The 18862-nt window shown below is 40.0% G+C and overlaps 3 protein-coding genes and 1 pseudogene across 3 annotated transcripts; 1 reads left to right on the top strand and 3 right to left on the bottom strand.

Annotated features, from left to right (window-relative positions):
• Positions 1-9942: 9942 nt before the first annotated feature.
• Positions 9943-11715, bottom strand: LOC146473001 (uncharacterized). Its single transcript, XM_085118913.1, has one exon. It carries the CDS (start codon positions 11687-11689, stop codon positions 10142-10144), a length of 1548 nt encoding a protein of 515 aa, XP_084975039.1. The 5' UTR covers positions 11690-11715; the 3' UTR covers positions 9943-10141.
• A 3337-nt stretch (positions 11716-15052) lies between these two features.
• LOC146473000 (P2X purinoceptor 7-like) lies at positions 15053-16790 on the top strand. The gene is made up of 3 exons (XM_085118884.1): positions 15053-15338; positions 15462-15594; positions 16196-16790. The coding sequence occupies exons 1-3, from the start codon at positions 15053-15055 to the stop codon at positions 16374-16376; spliced, it is 600 nt and encodes a 199-aa protein (XP_084975010.1). The 3' UTR covers positions 16377-16790.
• LOC146472999 (uncharacterized) lies at positions 16668-17484 on the bottom strand (annotated as a pseudogene).
• A 404-nt stretch (positions 17485-17888) lies between these two features.
• Positions 17889-18823, bottom strand: LOC146472998 (THAP domain-containing protein 1-like). Its single transcript, XM_085118882.1, has 2 exons — positions 18623-18823; positions 17889-18023 (listed from the first exon to the last, which is right to left on the bottom strand). Exons 1-2 carry the CDS (start codon positions 18821-18823, stop codon positions 17889-17891), a joined length of 336 nt encoding a protein of 111 aa, XP_084975008.1.
• Positions 18824-18862: the final 39 nt, after the last annotated feature.

Genomic DNA, 18862 nt, shown 5'->3' with positions numbered 1-18862 from the left:
AAACTATCAATTTTTCTAGCTCCATGTTAAATGGGCAGGGGTGTTGTGCAAAATGCTGTGTGTACAAAAACACCTCGTTCACTTGCAATTCTGATCAATCTGTTTAGCCAAAAGAAAGGGACCCTAATATTCTATGCTCTCATTAAAGAGAGCCACTTTTGAAAACATGTATTGTTCCAATTTTGTTGGAATTGGTACTTTACTATGTGAGGCCGCATAAATGGTTTGTAGACTTGGTCCGCTGATTTTCTCTTTTATGATTTTGAGCAACGCTGGTCCTCCGTAGTCCAAAGTTATCGCAAAGGGTGATTTCATGTTATCGTTCCAGCGTTTGACATCTATGATGTTACTAAAAAGAAGTTTTGAGAAGAGTGATATTAGGACCCAACCCAATTCACTGACTTTCAATCAGTGCAGCTAGCTGCAGCGCAATTTCTGGTAACTGGTGATTCACATTCTTTATCGCTAGATCTTTCTTTAACTCCGGTATGGAGTCTTCTTTCAGGGATAATTGCATTCGAAGCTGTGCAATTTTATCTCTGTACATTACTGTTAAAGAGTATCGTTCCATCATATCTCAAACTTACGAAGTAATAGCTCTTTTTGTAATTCTAGAACTGGTACTGGATGAACCCACTAAATACTCCGCAATTTTAATGATTTTTAACACATTATCCATTCGGTCGCGCACATCCCCTCTACTCTGTAACAAATGGTGCAATATCTCCTTATTTATCTCGCCAATGTTTTATACTTGAGCCAACTTGGCCGGAAACAAGGATTTTGAAACTTCTTCTTTTGCCTCTGAAAGGGGCTCTGCATATGCCAATTTAGTGCCGGCTGCATCTCTTCAACGGGTACATTAGGTTTTGCCATTTCTTTTGGATCTGATGAAGACAGTAATGTCATTTCAATGACCATCTCACCCAACCTGTGCCCAAATTCGATATTCATTTCTTTCCGCATATCTGCGACAATCTGACAAATTAGAGAACAAAACGTTATATCAGTTAGGATATATAAATTTCACTGAGAAAGGTTAATATTCAATCCCATTTGTTAAATATCAGGCATATAAAAATTATAGTTTATAAGCAACACTACCTTTTCAACTAACGAAACCATCTCCTTGGATTTTTCAGCTCGTATGGTGTTCACTCGTTGGTCATTTTGTGTGGAAAGGGAGGTTGATTGGCTCGCTTGCGACTTTCTTCCAATGAAACATGTCAACAGTGTATTACCTTAGTGGGACAAACAGATTAAAATTTAGTTACATTGGACCTTGCGTCCAACAACAACCGTTTAAATGTCGATAACAGACCACTGTCGGAAATAAAATAAATGTGACCCCATAAATATTTTTTGTCTTTTTGTAGTAATCAGGGTTCGAAAGCCTACTCAAACTTGTGTTGAGTATTCCCCCCTCCACCGTGGTTCGTTGTTAATCTTATCTGGTACTATCCTTCGCTTCAATTGTATGATTGTATCCTGTGTTGTGTATTATCCGGTGAAATCAGATCATAAGTAACAAAAGAAAAAGCTTCACTGAAGTTTCTGTGCAGATCCCATTAACACCACTCAATGATTTAAAAGTGTTTGTGGAGCACAAAGGGGGAAAACTACTGACTGAAATTGATACGTGCAGTGAATGATTTTCCATGTGACTGTTTTCAAGATTATTGAGGATTATTGCCGGTTTGGTTAGCTGAAGCTGTCTACAGACAGCGCGCAATTCTTCATATTTATCTATTAAATCTGATCTAATACCCTGTCGTTTTGTATACTTTTGCCTACTGCTCACCCACAACAAACTGAACAAACTACTGAACATCAAGGGAAGATTTTAGACACCATTGAGGGACAAAATCAGGTTGAACCACACAGCCCACAGGAAATCGCAAACTTTCTTTGCTACAGAGGAATTCTGGAAAGGTTTTTCGCTCAGAAGATTTTAAATTATTCACAAGGTACTTTTTCCGATTATCTAACTTAACCACTACCTCAAATGCCACCAACACATGGCCGTGGAACGAAGTTGTGGCTACAGGATTTTTTTCATAGCAAAGAACAGTAAGAGGAGCTTGTAAGGGAATTCAAGAGAAGTAAGTATAGGGCTGATTAATATCATTCATCCCATTCATACCAGAATTACAATGTACTCCCGAGTACTGACATACTTTTTTGGAAAAAAAATGAAAATAAAAACCCTGACAGTGCCAATCTTTACGAGCGTTTGAAGGTGATTGACAATGAAAATCAAAAAATCGTTGAGTTTCTATGCAAATGAGGTAGATGCTTAAGAAGAAAAACGACGATAAGAATCATTTCTTGTTTAATTCAATTGTAGTGTCTAATTTGAAGAGAGGAAACAATGGTACTACTAGCAGTGATAGTGATCGTTTGGAAAGCCGCAGCAGGACAGTGACTTCAGTTGGCCATGTTGGACACCGTGTTTGTTTCTTCGAAGGGCAATCCGCAGTAGGCAGTCATTGTGAGAACCACAAAAGCCCGAAAACTAGACGAGAAAAAGGTTGGATAGGTTTTTTTCTTTCATAACAATCAAAGATAATTCATAATTCGTTGAAATAATTGTTAAAAAATGCCAAACCAATAGTGGAAAACTACGCTTTACTGGCTTCTCACAATTTGCAGCAATTTGCCAGATCAAGCAGACTGTGATCATTTCCTGGGGATCACTTTGACTGAACAGCCGATTGCTGCTGTTTAAATTTAACTTACCTTTGGGTTTGCTTGCCAACACTTTATTGTCCACGCTCAAAAACCATCCGGCCTTAACTTTATGGGAGTTTTCGTTTGAATGCCACTTTATCAACCACACTGCTTTAGCCCATTCTCGATGTGTGATTTTCCATCCACACAATGTGCACGTAACTGATTTTGTAAAATCATCTTTCGAAGTTAGCATGTCAAACAATGCACACGCAATTGTTCATTTATGTCAGGGACCTCTTTATGAGGTGCACTCTCGATTACCAAAACAAAGCTTAGAACAACAAAACAGATTAAGTAACCCATTCGTTTGCTTTTTGAACAGGGCAGTGCATTAAGAATAAGCGTGCATATGTCATTGTATAGAGTGCCAGAGATTGGGGAATAGCCTTACTGCCAGCGCGTGGACGGGATTTGAATATGACAAGTGATGATTGCAGTAATGATAATCATCAGGATTCATTGATGCTAATTGAAGCAAACCCTCTCAACAAATTCATTCGCCCCGATACCTCAAGATAGATGTAACAAAGTTCTTTGAATTGGCGATTAACGTAATTCTTTTCATGCCTTGGTCTTGGTGTGGTTTAACAACCAGAGATGCATATTCAAGCAAGGCTCCTACAAGCCGGGCCAGTTTCAAGTAGTTCTGGGTGGTGGCGTTAGTGACACTGATGGCAGGGCACAACAAGATTAAGACTAATAACAGCAATAAAATGTGACAAACGCCTTAGTTTTGACTCATTTTTATTTTGTAAAAAGCAATGGCAAATTGCTCTGCTGCTCAGTGTCTCCACCTTTTTTTGCATTCATGCTTGCAGCATAATAAATCTGGACCTGTAAGAACCAAACAAACAACTTATAAGCATAATGAATGTTATAACAATTTTTGAAGTAGCCCAGTCAGCCATGCCTGCAGAGTCTGAAACTTGGAAGCAAACTAGTGGGATTCACTCCAAATGGCCAAGTCACCTTTCTTTCAGACCTCTGGGGTGGGCGGGTTTCAGATAAACAGATAACAAGAGAAAGTGCAGTTCTAGATTTATTGAGTAGTGGGGACAATCTTATGGTGACCATGGCTTTGACATAAAGGACATTGTGCCTGATGGTGTCATGGTTAATATGCCCCCTTTTTTAGCCGTACGAGATCAACTGACTGCATTAGAGACAGAAGAAACAATGATTATCGCCTCTGTGCAAATACACATGGAGAGGGCAATTGGCAGGTAATTTGCCAGTGTGGTTTCTTGAAGTTAAGTTTCGTTGTTTGGTCTCTAACCGTGAGTGGCTCTTTACCGTTTTTGCTTAACTCGGGTCCTGTTGTTTTAAGTGGATGGGAGTGTTGGTACTCTCCCTTGATGGGATTCTTGTCCATTGCAGGTTGCTGTACAGCATTCGATCATGCTGCCCCAACAACATTCCAGTATTCCTTTACACGTTTAGCTGGAGAGAGGCTCTATGAGCGTAAAGTGCTCCTGCTAACAAACTTTAGCTCTTTATTTCTTAAATTTTTGTGAATATAACTTTGCTAAATGTCTTGCCAAAGTTCAGTTCTTCACAAACACAGATTTGGAGTGTTAGCACGATGATCATTAGCCAACCCCAACACCTAACACTTTATACCCATGACAAAATGAGTCTTAGTTTTTCCACATTTTTGACTGTAACTAATGTAACACCCAGCCGACCTATAAAGTACTGTCAGTTCTAGCTTTCCTCAATAGAGGTGCAATTTCATCCTGCATTGTGATTTGCTGGTGTCATCCAGGTTCTTTCAATACATTCTTAGCACTGTTACATGAAAGTAAAAGTAATGGCTGTAGTAAAAAATGATGTAAGTTTATTCAACCTATCTGGCACATCATGAAATCATTAAGTGATTTGTATCCCTCAGATTTGTCACCACCTGTTAGAGAAAGCTGCCCCTTTTATTGGTTGCATACTGAAATTCATTACAGTTTATGAGATGATACCTGCTTAGAAGATTCACACTTTACTAAAAAGGGGATAGTGCCCCTAAATTAATTAACCACCTTCCACTGATCAACTGGAAACATTTCCATCTATTGGAGCAGTTTCACCAAAAAGAAATAGCAAATAATTGTCTTGCTGAATTTGTTCTTCCCACAGACACACAGGCAGCATTGAATGTGCGAAGGATATCAATCAAGAGTTGGGTGGAGGGGTGTGGGTGGGGGTGTGGTTCTGAGCAATAAAAAAATTCTAAAGGAAGTTTTGTACAGCACAACATTGGAAAATATAAAAAATATATTTAAGAATTAAATCAATAAATCAATAAACAAATATTTTGATTTGATTGTTATAGGGCCTTCAAGGCAAGAAAGTATCTGGCAGCCATTGATTGGAATTACCATCTAAGTGTCAAACATACTACCAACAAGAAAGGAGACCAAATAACTTCCAGAAAATACAATCAGAGAACACAGCAGTGGGATCTCAGAGTCATCAAGGGAAAAAAGGGTAATGAGTACATTCCCTTATTCATAGCAAAAATATTGAATGCAAGGATGCAGGATACTGCAGTTGTCACAATGTTTCGTTGAACAAAAGTGATCCCAGACTAATTGGCCCCACTATCGCTGCAAAACCACCTCCTGCCACAAAGGATCTGTTGAAAAGGCAAAGTAGGTTCAGTCGTGAATCTGGCAAAACCACTAAAATGGGTAAAGAAACTAGGGAAAACAACCCCTCACTAGAAGAAGGCAGTGGAAATGAGCCATCGTCCGACAGCCCTTTGCCCATGGAACTTCGGAAATTTATGCATGCTGTGTAAATACAGTGTACCATATGGGCCTGCAAGCCCCCCTCCCTCCCCTTTCCTGAACAAACATAAGTTACATTATACTTTCATCATTCAACTTCAAGTGTTTATTTCAATATTGACTTTATTGAAATCAGCTGTAAATAACTTTGCAATAAATTTTTTTTCTAATGACAGTATGCAATGATAGCATCCACAAATAAATATTATTATAAGCTTGAATAAATAACACAGTAGTAATAGTGTTTTGTAATTAAATTTCACATCATGGCAATGACAATGTACATTAATTATAAATAATTTATATTAAATTTTCCTGTCTCCAGTTATTATTATTAATTTTGGTGACTGCTGTTTTCTGTGCAATAGTTATGCTATTCCAAAAAAAAAAAAGTGCAATCAAAACATGTAGAAAGTACAACAGTAGAATAACACGTGGATCTCTTATTATCATTCATTCCAGTAACTCCTGGTGTTATGCAACAATTGTATGGCATGAAACAATTATTATTTATTGTAGCAAAAACATGTAACAAGAACAATAGTAGAATAAACATATCTTCCATACTGATATTAAAATTCATTCTAGCAACTTCTGTTTTTTATGAAACTATCATATGGCATGAAACAAGTGTAAAAAACGTGTAACAAGTACAAGAGTAGAATAAACCATCTTTTTTATATTATTAGAGACTCCCTTTTTTAAAATTTACTGGTATCTGAAGCTTGTACTGCACAAAACAGGCGGAAGGACCTGGCTAAAAAAGGAAACATAAATGCAGAAAGTTTGCTGCAGATGCAAATGTTTGCTAGTTTACCCATGTGAGAAAAATGCATTGTGGAATCAAATTTTGGTTTTCCAAGTTTCAAACCATACCAAAAATGTGGACCAGTTTTACTTGCTGATACCATAATCTAGGCAACCCAAATTCTTTTGCACTGATATTCTGAGCATTTTGTTTGTGAAATTTTTTAAAGGGAAAGAAGGGTCTAGAAAAATTTTTACCTAAGACGAAACCTCATGCAATGTACTAACAGAGAATAGCATTGATTTGCACTCTTATCAATAGGGAGCTTAAGAGCGCTCCCCAGGAACTTTCACCTACGACCATGCAAGATAGAAAAATCGAAAATCGCCAAACTTTGTCATAATAAAGGACTACTAAAACCATTTGTAGAAAGACATGTTTCAGTTTGTTTCGATAATTGTTTTACCTTCAAAGTTACTTTTTCATTTTGGTGGCCTGTGAGCGGGTAAAACCGACTTAAAAGTGTCACTTGTATGGGCCTCTCGTCTTGAAATTACGAAGGAGTAACATAAAAATCAAAGATATTGAACAGAAGTAAACTAAATCCCTCATACTTTCACGCTGTCAAATGTACATTCAATGTGATCCAGAATTTTTGGCCAAATTTTAAAAATTAACCGTTTCTAGCGGAATTACAGCATGCCAAAATAATGCGAAATTCAACCGCAAAAAAAGCATCCTGGTACATGGCTTTGTCAACCAAGACTATATTCATCGGAATAAGCAATGTTTCGTGTACGATTTGATGAAATAAAATTTTTGGGTAAATGAAACAATAAATTTTTGGAGCGCTATTTGAACATGCTATTTATAACCAAAAGTTGACCTTTTGACCTTCAAAGGAGGCAAGCTATTTTCACATCACACTAGCTAATTTTGATTTGTCCATCAAAAAATTCAAAACTATGGGTATTCTTTCGTAGCACAATGTTCAATAAAGTCAATCGCTAGAATTGGGACTGGTTTAACGTTAGTAAATATGATTTTAGTTACGAACACGTAATTTGGTTTAGGGCTACAACATCGACAAATTTGCATATAAATTAGTTCGTTTTGATTTCCACATAGAATATTTCTATTTACGTTAACTTTACTAAACAAATTAAATCACAAACAAGGTTAGTCGTTACTTTAACTGATTATATGGCTTATCGTACCTTAAAAATCCTTTTCACAAGAATAAAGACGAGTTTGCTTCTAGCCGCCAAACGACCATTGAACCTTTTGACGTATCTCTTAACTGTCACGCAATATACGCTTTCAGTGCGTGCGTGACCGCGGGGCAAATGACAATTCAGATAAAGCAAACGTCTTGTTGAATGCTTTGTCTTCACTGACAATAAATGGAATTGAATTTAAACGAGTCCAAGTTCGCGAATGTAAAAATTTCTGCCGTTGGCGCAATGATCCGCAACTCGTTACATTTGGTAGCGTCCGTGCATTGGTCCCGTCCATCCTCCAAGACGTTTCGAGCCATCCGGCCTAACGTGTATGCAGCTCCGACAGCTCAGCCAAACTACAGTTCCTTCAATGAGTCCAAAAAATACAGGAACATTTGAAAAGTCTTACATTTTTAAAAAAAAAATAGCCGGTACAAACTCATAGCATGAGGTAAATGGGTACCAAACACTTTTCTTTACCGGGTGCGCACGCGTGGCGCTTGTAAAGGGTCACATTATGAAAGAGGGCGGGAAAATCCTGTGTTAAAAAGGGCAAAAAGGTAAGGGAACAAAAAGGGAATTATAGGTTATATGTAAAAAATGAACCACTTCTATCAGTTCATCAGCTTCGTAAAAACTGAAAGCTGTCCAAATACAACACGTTTCCCAATTTATTCTGTTTGATTCCAGGATAACTTCAAGAAATGGAATCTTTTTTAAAAAAAAATGTTACTACACAAATCATGTGCTTTAATTAATCTATTACCCAACGAAGTCTTCCTATTTTAGATGAATAATGGAGAAGAAATTTTCAATGTTTCATTTTCCATCCCACAAGCCAATCAAGGATACGAGAGCGAAAGAAAACCCAAGTGCGCGCGAACATCTGCATTGTTGAAATCGCTCCCTTTCACGCTCTAAACATGGAGGGAGGAAGATCCTAGCACTAGGAGAATCCTAGAGGGCGGATCATCCTAGCGCCATATGTTTTCTCTATTCAGTTTACATGCAAAAAGTTGCACTTGGCCCTAGCGCTAGGTTCTTCCTAGAGATAGGAGCTTCCTAGCTGAGAGATAGGAAGATCCTAGAACTAGGAAGATCCTAGCACCATGTAAACAACTTTCGCTCGGAAGATCCTAGTACTTAAGGGACAAAAAGAACAAACATGGCGGCAGCCGGGCGTTCAGCTGCTCAAGGCCGACAGTCATTCTTTTTTCCCTCTCCACTTGGTTACAGCTTCGGCCGAAATTTCTGCATGTAAAGCAAACAGAAAGTTTTTTCCCCTTCTCGGATCTTCCTAGTGCTTGGATCTTCCTTCCTCCATGTAAACGGCCCCTTAATCAGCGAAACGAGCGACTTGTGTAATTAAAAGTGCGCGAAATTCTGAATTTTGATGTCAGTTAGTGTATCCAAAATGTCTGTTCTCACCATGTCCTGTCTTACACAACTGGTTGAATACTTGTTTTACCTATGAAGGAAAGTTTTGCTTTTCTCATTTAACTTATTGCGACGGCCACATGATATTTCAGTTCTTTTGTTCATTGTTTGTAGTCACGCGCTATGACGTGTCCGGATGTCTGAATTTGGGCCCATCTAAAATCACTACCATGTGCATTTGGTAGAACACTTATTCCTGTGCTACACCGTGCTGACGAGAGCCAACCAGCTCGAAACAGCTGTCCACGGTTGCTGCATTCTGTTGATTCTCGGTTTGGTCTCTATCATGTTTCTGTCGTATTAAGTTTTCTACGCAGTCCGATCAGCTTTGCAGAAATTCGACTCATGAATATTTTTTCACTGATTGTATTTGTTGTTAAAGCATTAAAGAGTGACGCTTTGCGTTAATCCAATGAGTGGCATGGCTCAGGCTTGTGTGTATACTAGGAAATATCAAGTCAGTCGTGGAATATTTCAAGGTGTACCACTTGAAAGTATTGCATAACTAGTATGTATCTGACTGCAAGGTTCGCCCCCTTTAAAAGCTATATACTATAACGTAGGTATGTGCAGCACCAATAGGTATGGTTTTTGAACCGTTTTGGTGGTACATATTGTAACCAATTTGGTCTGACATCCTGAAAACGGGAATGGATCCAAGAAACCAAGTCTGAAAATGGATATGAGTTTTAGACGACAGTTCTGAAAAAGGGTTCCCAATTATTTGATATTTTGGTATGAAATAGGGACAAGGTTTAGAGAACTGAGCCGCACACCCGAACCCCCATGGAGTGCTCCTCGGGGATACGCGATGCACAGTTAGGAAATAAATTCAAGTTGGAACACTATTTTAGAAACTGGCTAATTGGTAGGACGGGGTCATCTTAGAGTCGAGGTCATTTCGGGGTCAACTTGTCGATCGATTCGGGGTTGAGGATCATTTCGGGTACCCAACTGAGGTCACGCGCAAAGCAGGTGGCATACACAAAAGCGCAACATGCTGGCCTGCAGAACAAGCGTTATTATGTGCAGTTAAAAAACGTATGTATGCTAAAATAGAACCACATAGGGCGCGCAGCGTAACCTATGCGATGTTAAGAAACTATAAAAAGAAAACTGCTGAGTTAAAAAAAATAGCGATAAAATATAAAAATCTCATAAAATATAAAAGTTCCCCGACACAAAAACTATATGGAGCTTCTACGCTATTCCCTAAAGGAAAGTCAATTGACGGTAGCTTTGAAAGTTCTCACTATGTTGAGAGAACTGGAGATGGTAGCCTTCTGCATCCTTCTCAATACGTCATAACCCCTGCTGCCAAAGAGCTTCCTCATTGTCAGGTCCACATCCCTTGACCATCCCCCAGGCACGTCAATGATCATGTTACATTGTTCAACGTCATAGCCAGGGTACCGCTTCTTCAGCTCGAATCGCAGTGGCCCGTACTTGACCGTCTTCTCCTCGGACTTCTTTTCCCGATGCTCCATCCACGGACAAGACATCTCCACAGCCCACACTTTCTTATTCTTGTGGTCCACAAATCGAGCGTCCACTCTGTTAGCCTTGACGATGGTATGTTCAGCATAAACTGGAACATCCCAAAACGCTAATGCCTCAGATGACTCATAGACTGGTTTGGGCACTGCACACGAGTACCAGGGAGGGACTGAATCAATTGGCCTCAGATTCCTCGTCATCTCGAAAAAGAGGATTTTCAGCGCTGCGTTGTGTCTTTCTAGGTACTTAGACTGGGCCAGAGCAGAGCAACCCGCTAGCACATGCGCAAGTGTCTCAAGAGATTTCCCAAACAGTCTACACGTGACGTCGCCCTGTTCTACACCTGTTTTGTGGACTGTGTACACCTTAGTAGGCGTAAGCTGCTCGTACAACTCCATTACCCCAGCGATGGTATGGGTAGGAGCACAGGTCCAATCACGCAGCCAAGCAAAACATCCACTCTGATTTAGCTCGCTATCCTGCCACCTAGCCTGCAAAAACCGTCCATGCCACTTCTCCTCTTTGATTTTCTCTTTCAGCTTCTCCATATCTGCCTTCTTGAGATGTTCTTTGGCCTTTGGCCCCTGAATCTCCGTCTCAGGATCGCTCACGGACCAGCACGACGGTTGAGGGTACTCCAAAGACAGGCTCATGCCCAGTTCCTCGGCAAACTTATGCGCTTCCTTCATCAGTGAAGTGTGTCCCTTCTCTACCGCCCTCTCTTCGAACTGTTGCACTGCCCTCATAGAGGGATCCATGTTCTGACAGAGCTTTATTGCTGCCTTGATCTTGGTCAACTTGTATTCGTGCTCCACCGAGCGCAAGCCACGCCCTCCTTTCTCTCTTGCCAAATAAATTATCGCCGTCAAGCTTAAGGGATGTTTCCCACCGTTTTCACAGATGATCTTTCTAGCCTCTCTGTCGATAACTCGCAGTTCTGTGATTGGCCAGTGTTGAGTCCACATCAGATAGGTTAGGACTGGCATTGCGTACTGGTTGCTGGCTCTTACTCGGTTAATATCTGACAGAGGAATAGACCATATCACCGATAGCCTTTTCAGATACACCTTGGCTGCGCACTCAAGGGCCAGCTTTTCATCTTGTGTCACTGTTTCTTGAACTCCTAAGAACTTATAACTGGTCCCTGGCTTGAGACTCTCAACCACTGATGACTGGTTCAGCTTCGTCCCCACCGCATCTTGCACTTGGTTGCCCCTCTTGACGTGAAGGACATTGCATTTCTTAGGGTTCCAATGTAAGTCCATATCCTGCATGGCGTTGCTAGCAGACCTCAAAACTCTGTTCAGCTTGGCCTTATTATTCTTCTTCTTCTTCTTCTTATTATCATTATTATTATTATTATTATTATTATTAGTAGTATTATTATTAGTATTATTTTATTCATTTATTTTTGTAAGCTTTTTTAGGTGAGCGGAAGTAAGCACGAGGCTATTGCAGAACTCGAGTGACGCACAAAGGGAGGGGGACAAAAAAATTTTTTGCGCCCTTCTCGTCGCGCGTCGCTCGCACTCCACGCTCGCTTCGCGCCTGCCTCCACACACACACACACACACACCCAAAATAACGCCTGTTCTGCAACCTATAGTGGAAGTCAGGCTAAACCTAAAAGTAAAATTAATTAATTTCCACGTGGTATCTCTGCAACGTAATTTATAAAGTGCCGTTCAGTTACCTGCACGTGCCAGCAAAACCCTTGCTTCTGTGTCCAGAAAAGAATCCCACACTTTATAACTTTTAAGGTGTGCCTTTCTATCGTGACGCACTGAACATTTGCCGGATTGTCTGAGCTTGGTCAGCTTGGACCACAAATTCCGCCAACAACCTCAGTTTAACCACAATGGATGGTCCACGTGGTTTGTGAATCTAAGGTCCGCGTATATTGCGTGACAGTTATGTCATGCGAGGTATTTCGGCGACGTTAAAAGGTTCAATGGTCGTTTGGCGGCTAGAAGTAAAGTCGTCTTTTCTTCTTGTGAAAAGGGTTTTTAAGGTACGATAAGCCATATAATCAGTTAAAATAACGACTCACCTTGTTTGTGATTTAATTTGTTTAGTAAAGTTAACGTAAATAGAAATATTCTATGTGGAAATCAAAACGAACTAATTTATATGCAAATTTGTCGAAGTTGTAGCCCTAAACCAAATTACGTGTTCGTAACTAAAATCATATTTACTAACGTTAAACCAGTCCCAATTCTAGCGATTGACTTTATTGAACATTGTGCTATGAAAGAATACCCAGAGTTTTGAATTGTTTGTTAGAAAAATCAAAATTAGCGAGGGTGATGTGAAAATTGCTTGCCCTCCTTTGAAGGTCAAAAGGTCAAGTTTTGATGATAAATAGCATGTTCAAATAGCGCTCCAAAAATTTATCGTTTCATTTACCCAAAAATTTTATTTCATCAAATCGTACACGAAACATTGCTTATTCCGATGAATATAGTCTTGGTTGACAAAGCCATGTACCAGGATGCTTTTTTGCGGTTGAATTTCGCATTATTTTGGCATGCTGTAATTCCGCTAGTAACGGTTAATTTTTAAAATTTGGCCAAAAATTCTGGATCACATTGAATGTACATTTGACAGCGTGAAAGTATGAGGGATTTGGTTTACTTCTGTTCAATATCTTCGATTTTTATGTTACTCCTTCGTAATTTCAAGACGAGAGGCCCATACAAGTGACACTTTTAAGTCGGTTTTACCCGCTCACAGGCCACCAAAATGAAAAAATCACTTTGAAGGTAAAACAATTATCGAAACAAACTGAAACATGTCTTCCTACAAATGGTTTTAGTAGTCCTTTATTATGACAAAGTTTGGCGATTTTCGATTTTTCTATCTTGCATGGTCGTAGGTGAAAGTTCCTGGGGAGCGCTCTTAAGCAACCACGACGACGACCGGGAGGACGACGACCGGAAGTACGGTGAGCGTTACTGTGCAGGTGCGGCCTAAGAAGGTCGTCGTCCTGATCATGTCGACGATGTCAGAAGTAGTAGTTTCACGTCGTCGTGAATTGAAGAGTTAACAGCTCACTAAAAGGTACGAATTTACTATCATTTGTCACAGTTTATAACTGATTGGAGTTTTAATTCTCTTGTGCGTTTGTTTCAAGCTCCTTTGTTCGGTTTGATGAAGAGAACCAATTTATTTGAATCATTGCTTTTCCTTCACACAGATGACAAGTGACTCGAGCCAGGGGGAGAAAGCTGCATAAGTTTATTTTCAAGTTATTTGATGGAAGAGTACTGATTTTCACTTTTCTTGAATGAAGATATTTAGATGGTTATACTATACACTTAAATGTTTGACTGCAAATTGAAAATTGTCGCAAGTAACTTGCAGATTAACCCTTCAAGCGGCGAGTGATTTTATCAGATTGTTTGTTTACAGTAAGACATTTTAGGATCGCGCTTACGGCAAATATCAAACGCCAGGCTGAAATTTTCTCTTTGATGGAAAACAATGAAGCTTTTTTCGGTTTAAGTTTATCTCCACTCAGTAGGCGACAGCTTTCGAGCAAACACGAAAAAGAGAGAAGTGAGTACGAGAAAGACAAGTTTATGCGTTTTAGAACAAACAGCGGCTTGACGTTTCCCGTTTGGCGTTAGCTGTAAACGCGAAGCTAAATCTCTCTAGTACCTAGGGTTAAGGCTCTCGAGTTTTGCAAATTGGTTTACGAACTATTGAAATGATTTAAGACCATTGTACAACTAAAACGTCTTTTAAAACTTGATTTCAAGGGGGAAAGCGTGAGACCGCCCATTGCTAGAACTACTCGATGTCTGTTGTTGTCATTTAACTTGCCAAATAAAGCTAAGCTTACATTAAATTAAATAGACAAAAGTAAATAAACCTGTATCATTCTGAAAATCAGACAAACATGGCACAAAATCAGTGACATCCCAGAAGTTTCAAATGTCAAATAATCTCCGTACAACATAATATTTTTTTTTGGTGTTTAAATGCAATTCAGGCGCTACACGTTTAGCAAAGAACTCACAGATGAAATTTCAGCATGTATAAATGAAGATATGCCTGAAATTGAGTAATTTGTGTTCGATCTTTATATTTAGCGGTAAATTTGTCAGCAAAATTTCCTATGCTTTTACAGCCAAATATATGAATAAGGTTTTAAAAAGTGGATTAATTTATTTCTAGCAAACCTCACATGACTTTCTGCTAGACTCAATCAAAACAAACATTTTTTATTCACTTTGGTAGGAATCCAAACTTTGTGTGGAGTAATGAACACGATATTGTAATGTGCCGGGAGGTTCTTATTGTTAAACCTTACCGATTTAAGATCAGAAGCTTAAGTCTCTAAATGATGTCATTTCTTGTAAAGAAGCGAAACTGAACGAAGGTTTCAAACGTCGTCGTCCTTGAAAACTTCACTGCTTAAGTTTCTTTTTCCAGCCTAAAACGACATTCTCGTTCCTGTCCCTCCGCGTTCACTTGCCATCGTCGTCCTCCCGGTCGTCGTGGTTGCTTAAGCTCCCTAATATCTTACTCGATAAATCTGGGACAGAAAATTGACATTTTTGTCTCGCGAGCAGCCATTTTTGTTTGTGAAACGGAAACGAGGTTATGACGTCACGTTAGACAAGGATTGAAAGATGGCGGGCATAGATATAAACAGTGATATAGAAAGTGACAGCGATTCAGTTCTTGAGCTAGATATCACTTCAGGGCTTCACGGCTCTTCTTCAGAAGAAGAACTTTACATGAGCATCACAGAAAATCAACCCGAAAGAGAGGAAACCGAAATAGAACGGACCATTCGATCGCGCCTTGGCCATCGGGAGTGGTGTATATGCAGCAATTGCCAGGTTATGTCCAAAGAAGTCGAAAGTATTTGCTGCCAGGAGATGGATGTTTTGGGTGACCGATTGGACCTCAAAGGTAGGAAATGAACCTTTCCAATAACAGAGACATCGGACTACTTTGTATTCTCCACGCACAGGCGAATTACAACAATTAGAATGCAATTACTAGTGGTGGAATAATTGTTTCCATTATTTCCAGGAACACCGCATAGATGTATAACAGAGCACCAGTCCTTTAGACCTGTCTGTTTGCTTGCTGATGTTTTAAGGGCAGCTCTTGTCGGCCTTCTTCAAATGCGCAGTGATTCACTAGAAGATCCCCCACGGAATGCGTCAGCGTTTACAAAAATAGTTTTCGTGTTCAGTAAACGTCAAATGTGATGTTTGTAAATAATTTTCTATTTAACTACACCATTGCTCTTATCGGCTTTATAGATATGCCTCACTCGATTTTGTGAACGGTATATATTTCCTTGGAGAGGGTGGCTATGCACAGATTAAAATATTTTAAACACAGTCTGGACTTTCCCACCGGAAATCGTATGTTTTGCTGGCCGAATGTTTATCTGTTGTACTTTCTTGCATTTATTGATACTGACGAAACCTGGCCTTGTTTAGTAAGTTTGATGGACGCAATACTCTTTGTCCCGCTAAGAAATACCCAATTAGTACATTGTCAGACTAAATATTCACAATCACGAGAAATTAACATCATAGGAGCCATAAACTTTGCGACCCTACCACCCCGGGCGTCAGAGGTCAATTACTCTGCGGGAAAAAATATAATTAAGAAGCATAATTCCAACCATGCGATGGTTTTATTTATACTGGTACATGCGAGTTATTGGGGTTGAAAGATATATACTTCTGATTCTTCAAGGCTTATACTCTTTTAGGAATATCAATTTGTAATTTTATTATTACTATTTACAGGAGCATGAGGTTGGCTGCATACAGACAGTTCACGTGGTGGACATACAACAGACTTGGAAAGGGGAATAGACGCGTGATTCCTTCTTGTGTTGTCTCGGCAATCCGCAATGAATACCCAGAAGAAAGTGGCAACTATACAGGCTTTAAGGATGCCGAGGGCAACGAATCGTGGCCGGGATAATATAAGAAAATCACTAAATATTGTCTTAGTATTGTGTGTCTTCTTAAAGAAATAAACGAAAAAGCTTAAGCACGAACCAGAAGAGACCTTGTTAAATTATTACATTAGATATCTTTTATCGTCTAGAGTTCATAAAAAGGGCGTTATTTTTGTATCGTAAGAGCTGCTCACTGTAAATAGTTTTACAAAGCACTGTTTATAAGCAACTGCTACGTTGGTCCCGGGAAAATCAAAACGTAAAACAAATTTTCCTAATTTGAAAGCCGAGCTGATGTCCTTTGACACGAAGACCTAAATTGTTTTCCCAAATCTTGATGCGTGGCGTGCTTGCAGCTCCTCTCTGGGTGGACGGGGTACCGGAGCGATATTCTTCGGTAGGTCAGGCACTGCAACTGGCTCTGGTTCTTCACCTGTGGCCCTTGACTCCAACACAACCTGGTGCTCTTCAAATAGATCTTTGTTCTCCTGTTTCATTAGAGCTTTGATTCCAATATGGCGATTGGTACCCACAACATCAACTGAAATTCCGCTGTTTAATGCGCGGTCAAGGCATAGTTGAAATCCACGTTTCTCCATTGCCTGGGAACTTGTTGTTTGCTTCACATGGGAAACCTCGAAATCGACAACTTTTTTAGTTTCATCGTCCATCAGTGTATAGGTCCCATATTTTGCACTGTATCCTGGTGAGTCGCACCGCCCATCACCCAGGAGAGTTACTGACTCTCTGTCCAAAAGATCAGTGAGGACTGAAGCCTTTTCTTGCTGCCAGCCCTCATTTATAACAGGAAATAGGTGCTTGTTTTGATACTGGAGATAGTCCGACTCACCGGGAAATGCAAGATGACGATCGAGGCCATCTCTGATGCGCGAGAAAACGTATTTCCTGTAAATAAAATAGCGCTTGAAAGCAAGAGGTTGCCCGCGGCCGCTCTTTTAACTTGAGGCTGTGGATTCCACTCATGTGTGTGTGAATTCTTACACAAACTTGTTACTTTCAAGGCAGAACCCCTAGGCCTCTCTCCAACACATCTTCGCCGCAGATAGCACAAAGCTTGAATAATTTAAGGAGTTCATCCTCAAATACAATGTATTTGGGAGCTGAACACATGTTTTCGTACTTGCCCATTGAATCTACTGGATTTTCGGCATCACTTTCAATGCTGTCGTCCAGTTCTTCGAAGCTCACTTGGAAAGAACTGTCGTTGCCGTCATCATCGACAGACGACAGTGTAATGTCGGTGATATCATCGTCGAGGTCGAAAAACGGAGGTAGTGGGCTGGACGGCAATTTCTTTGGTGTTGAGGTAAGGGGTTGGGTGGTAAGAGGAAACGGTATAGGTTGCAAGTTCCACGGTGGTACACAACAATACGTGTGGTCCTTAAGAAGTAAAGCATCTCCCGTATCAGCAGCAAGCCATTGAGTTCCACAAGAAATAAATTCCTTCCCATCATGGCCATGTTGAACTGTATTTACATTTTCAGCTAACACTGTATGGGATATTGAAGACGACGTCAGGGTTGCGTTACCAGTGGATAATGGGATGTGGGTGTTGTGTCTTCAGCGAGAATGAATGGTTCTGGTAATTCTGCAACGGTTGGCATCACTGAAGTGGTGTCTTCTCCTTCTTCGAGTAGCGAGCTAATCATCTACAGAGACATAAATTCAAAGTAAAATATATCATTCTCATTTCCGGTGTCAAACAAGTTGCCCAGAGAATAGCTCAGTATATTTCCAACTCACCTCTCGTTTACTTTGACGGTTTGCTCGATCAATACTTGTTTGTAGGACCTTTTTCACCGCTGGAGCGAGGCAAAATACGGAAGGGGATAGCCTCATCCTTCAATGGTGGTTTCCTTTTTCTCCTCTTTCTTCCAAGAAGCTCTGCCTGTATAAAGGTAAGAAACAAGCGCGGAATTAAATTTAATGCTACATGTCCTGGAAAACGAAGGAAGGCAATCGCTTAATAGTTCTTCCTTGTAAGAAATCAAAAAGGGCTGATGTGGATAATTACTTTCTCAATATTCCGACAAAATACCAGCCATATGTTTTCTTTCGTGACCAAATCTTGCCACCTATGGTCACATGAAATTCGCGCAGAATACTATACGATGGAATTAATTTTAGACCAGGTCTTCCCATATCCAAACAATACACTTTGATATATACTGTAATAAAGTGAAAAAGATGGGAGCCGAATTACTGTAGTAAGCATATCTTTTAGAAAGGCGCTAAACACAATATGTACCTTAAGATCTTGCGTGAAGTCATCTGGGGTGAAATGGTGGGAACAGACAAAGCAGTTCTCGGGCTTCGGTAATTTATCCTCGCGCTTTATTTTAGCGAGCCACAGCTTTCTAAGTCCTTCATCGTCAGGTAGCTTGTAGAAGGATACCGTTTTGGTGTTTTTGTAGGTGTTGTTACAGCCAACAGCAAGACAATGAACCATGTTTTTTCTTCCTGAGAGAAATCCTTATTCGCCAATGCG

Source organism: Pavona decussata, unplaced genomic scaffold, assembly GCF_977016875.1.
Source record: "Pavona decussata unplaced genomic scaffold, jaPavDecu1.1 SCAFFOLD_95, whole genome shotgun sequence".
Taxonomy (NCBI): Eukaryota; Metazoa; Cnidaria; class Anthozoa; order Scleractinia; family Agariciidae; genus Pavona; species Pavona decussata.
This window is presented reverse-complemented; position numbering and strand designations above follow the sequence as displayed.

Coding starts and splice junctions, on each gene's coding strand:
- LOC146473001 (XM_085118913.1), bottom strand. CDS start 11,689: ATGCAGGATATGGACTTACATTGGAACCCTAAGAAATGCAATGTCCTT.
- LOC146472998 (XM_085118882.1), bottom strand. CDS start 18,823: ATGGTTCATTGTCTTGCTGTTGGCTGTAACAACACCTACAAAAACACC. Junction 18,024..18,622: donor ACTTCACGCAAGATCTTAAG/GTACATATTGTG, acceptor ATGTCTCTGTAG/ATGATTAGCTCGCTACTCGA.
- LOC146473000 (XM_085118884.1), top strand. CDS start 15,053: ATGGCGGGCATAGATATAAACAGTGATATAGAAAGTGACAGCGATTCA. Junction 15,339..15,461: donor TGACCGATTGGACCTCAAAG/GTAGGAAATGAA, acceptor CATTATTTCCAG/GAACACCGCATAGATGTATA. Junction 15,595..16,195: donor GAAGATCCCCCACGGAATGC/GTCAGCGTTTAC, acceptor TACTATTTACAG/GAGCATGAGGTTGGCTGCAT.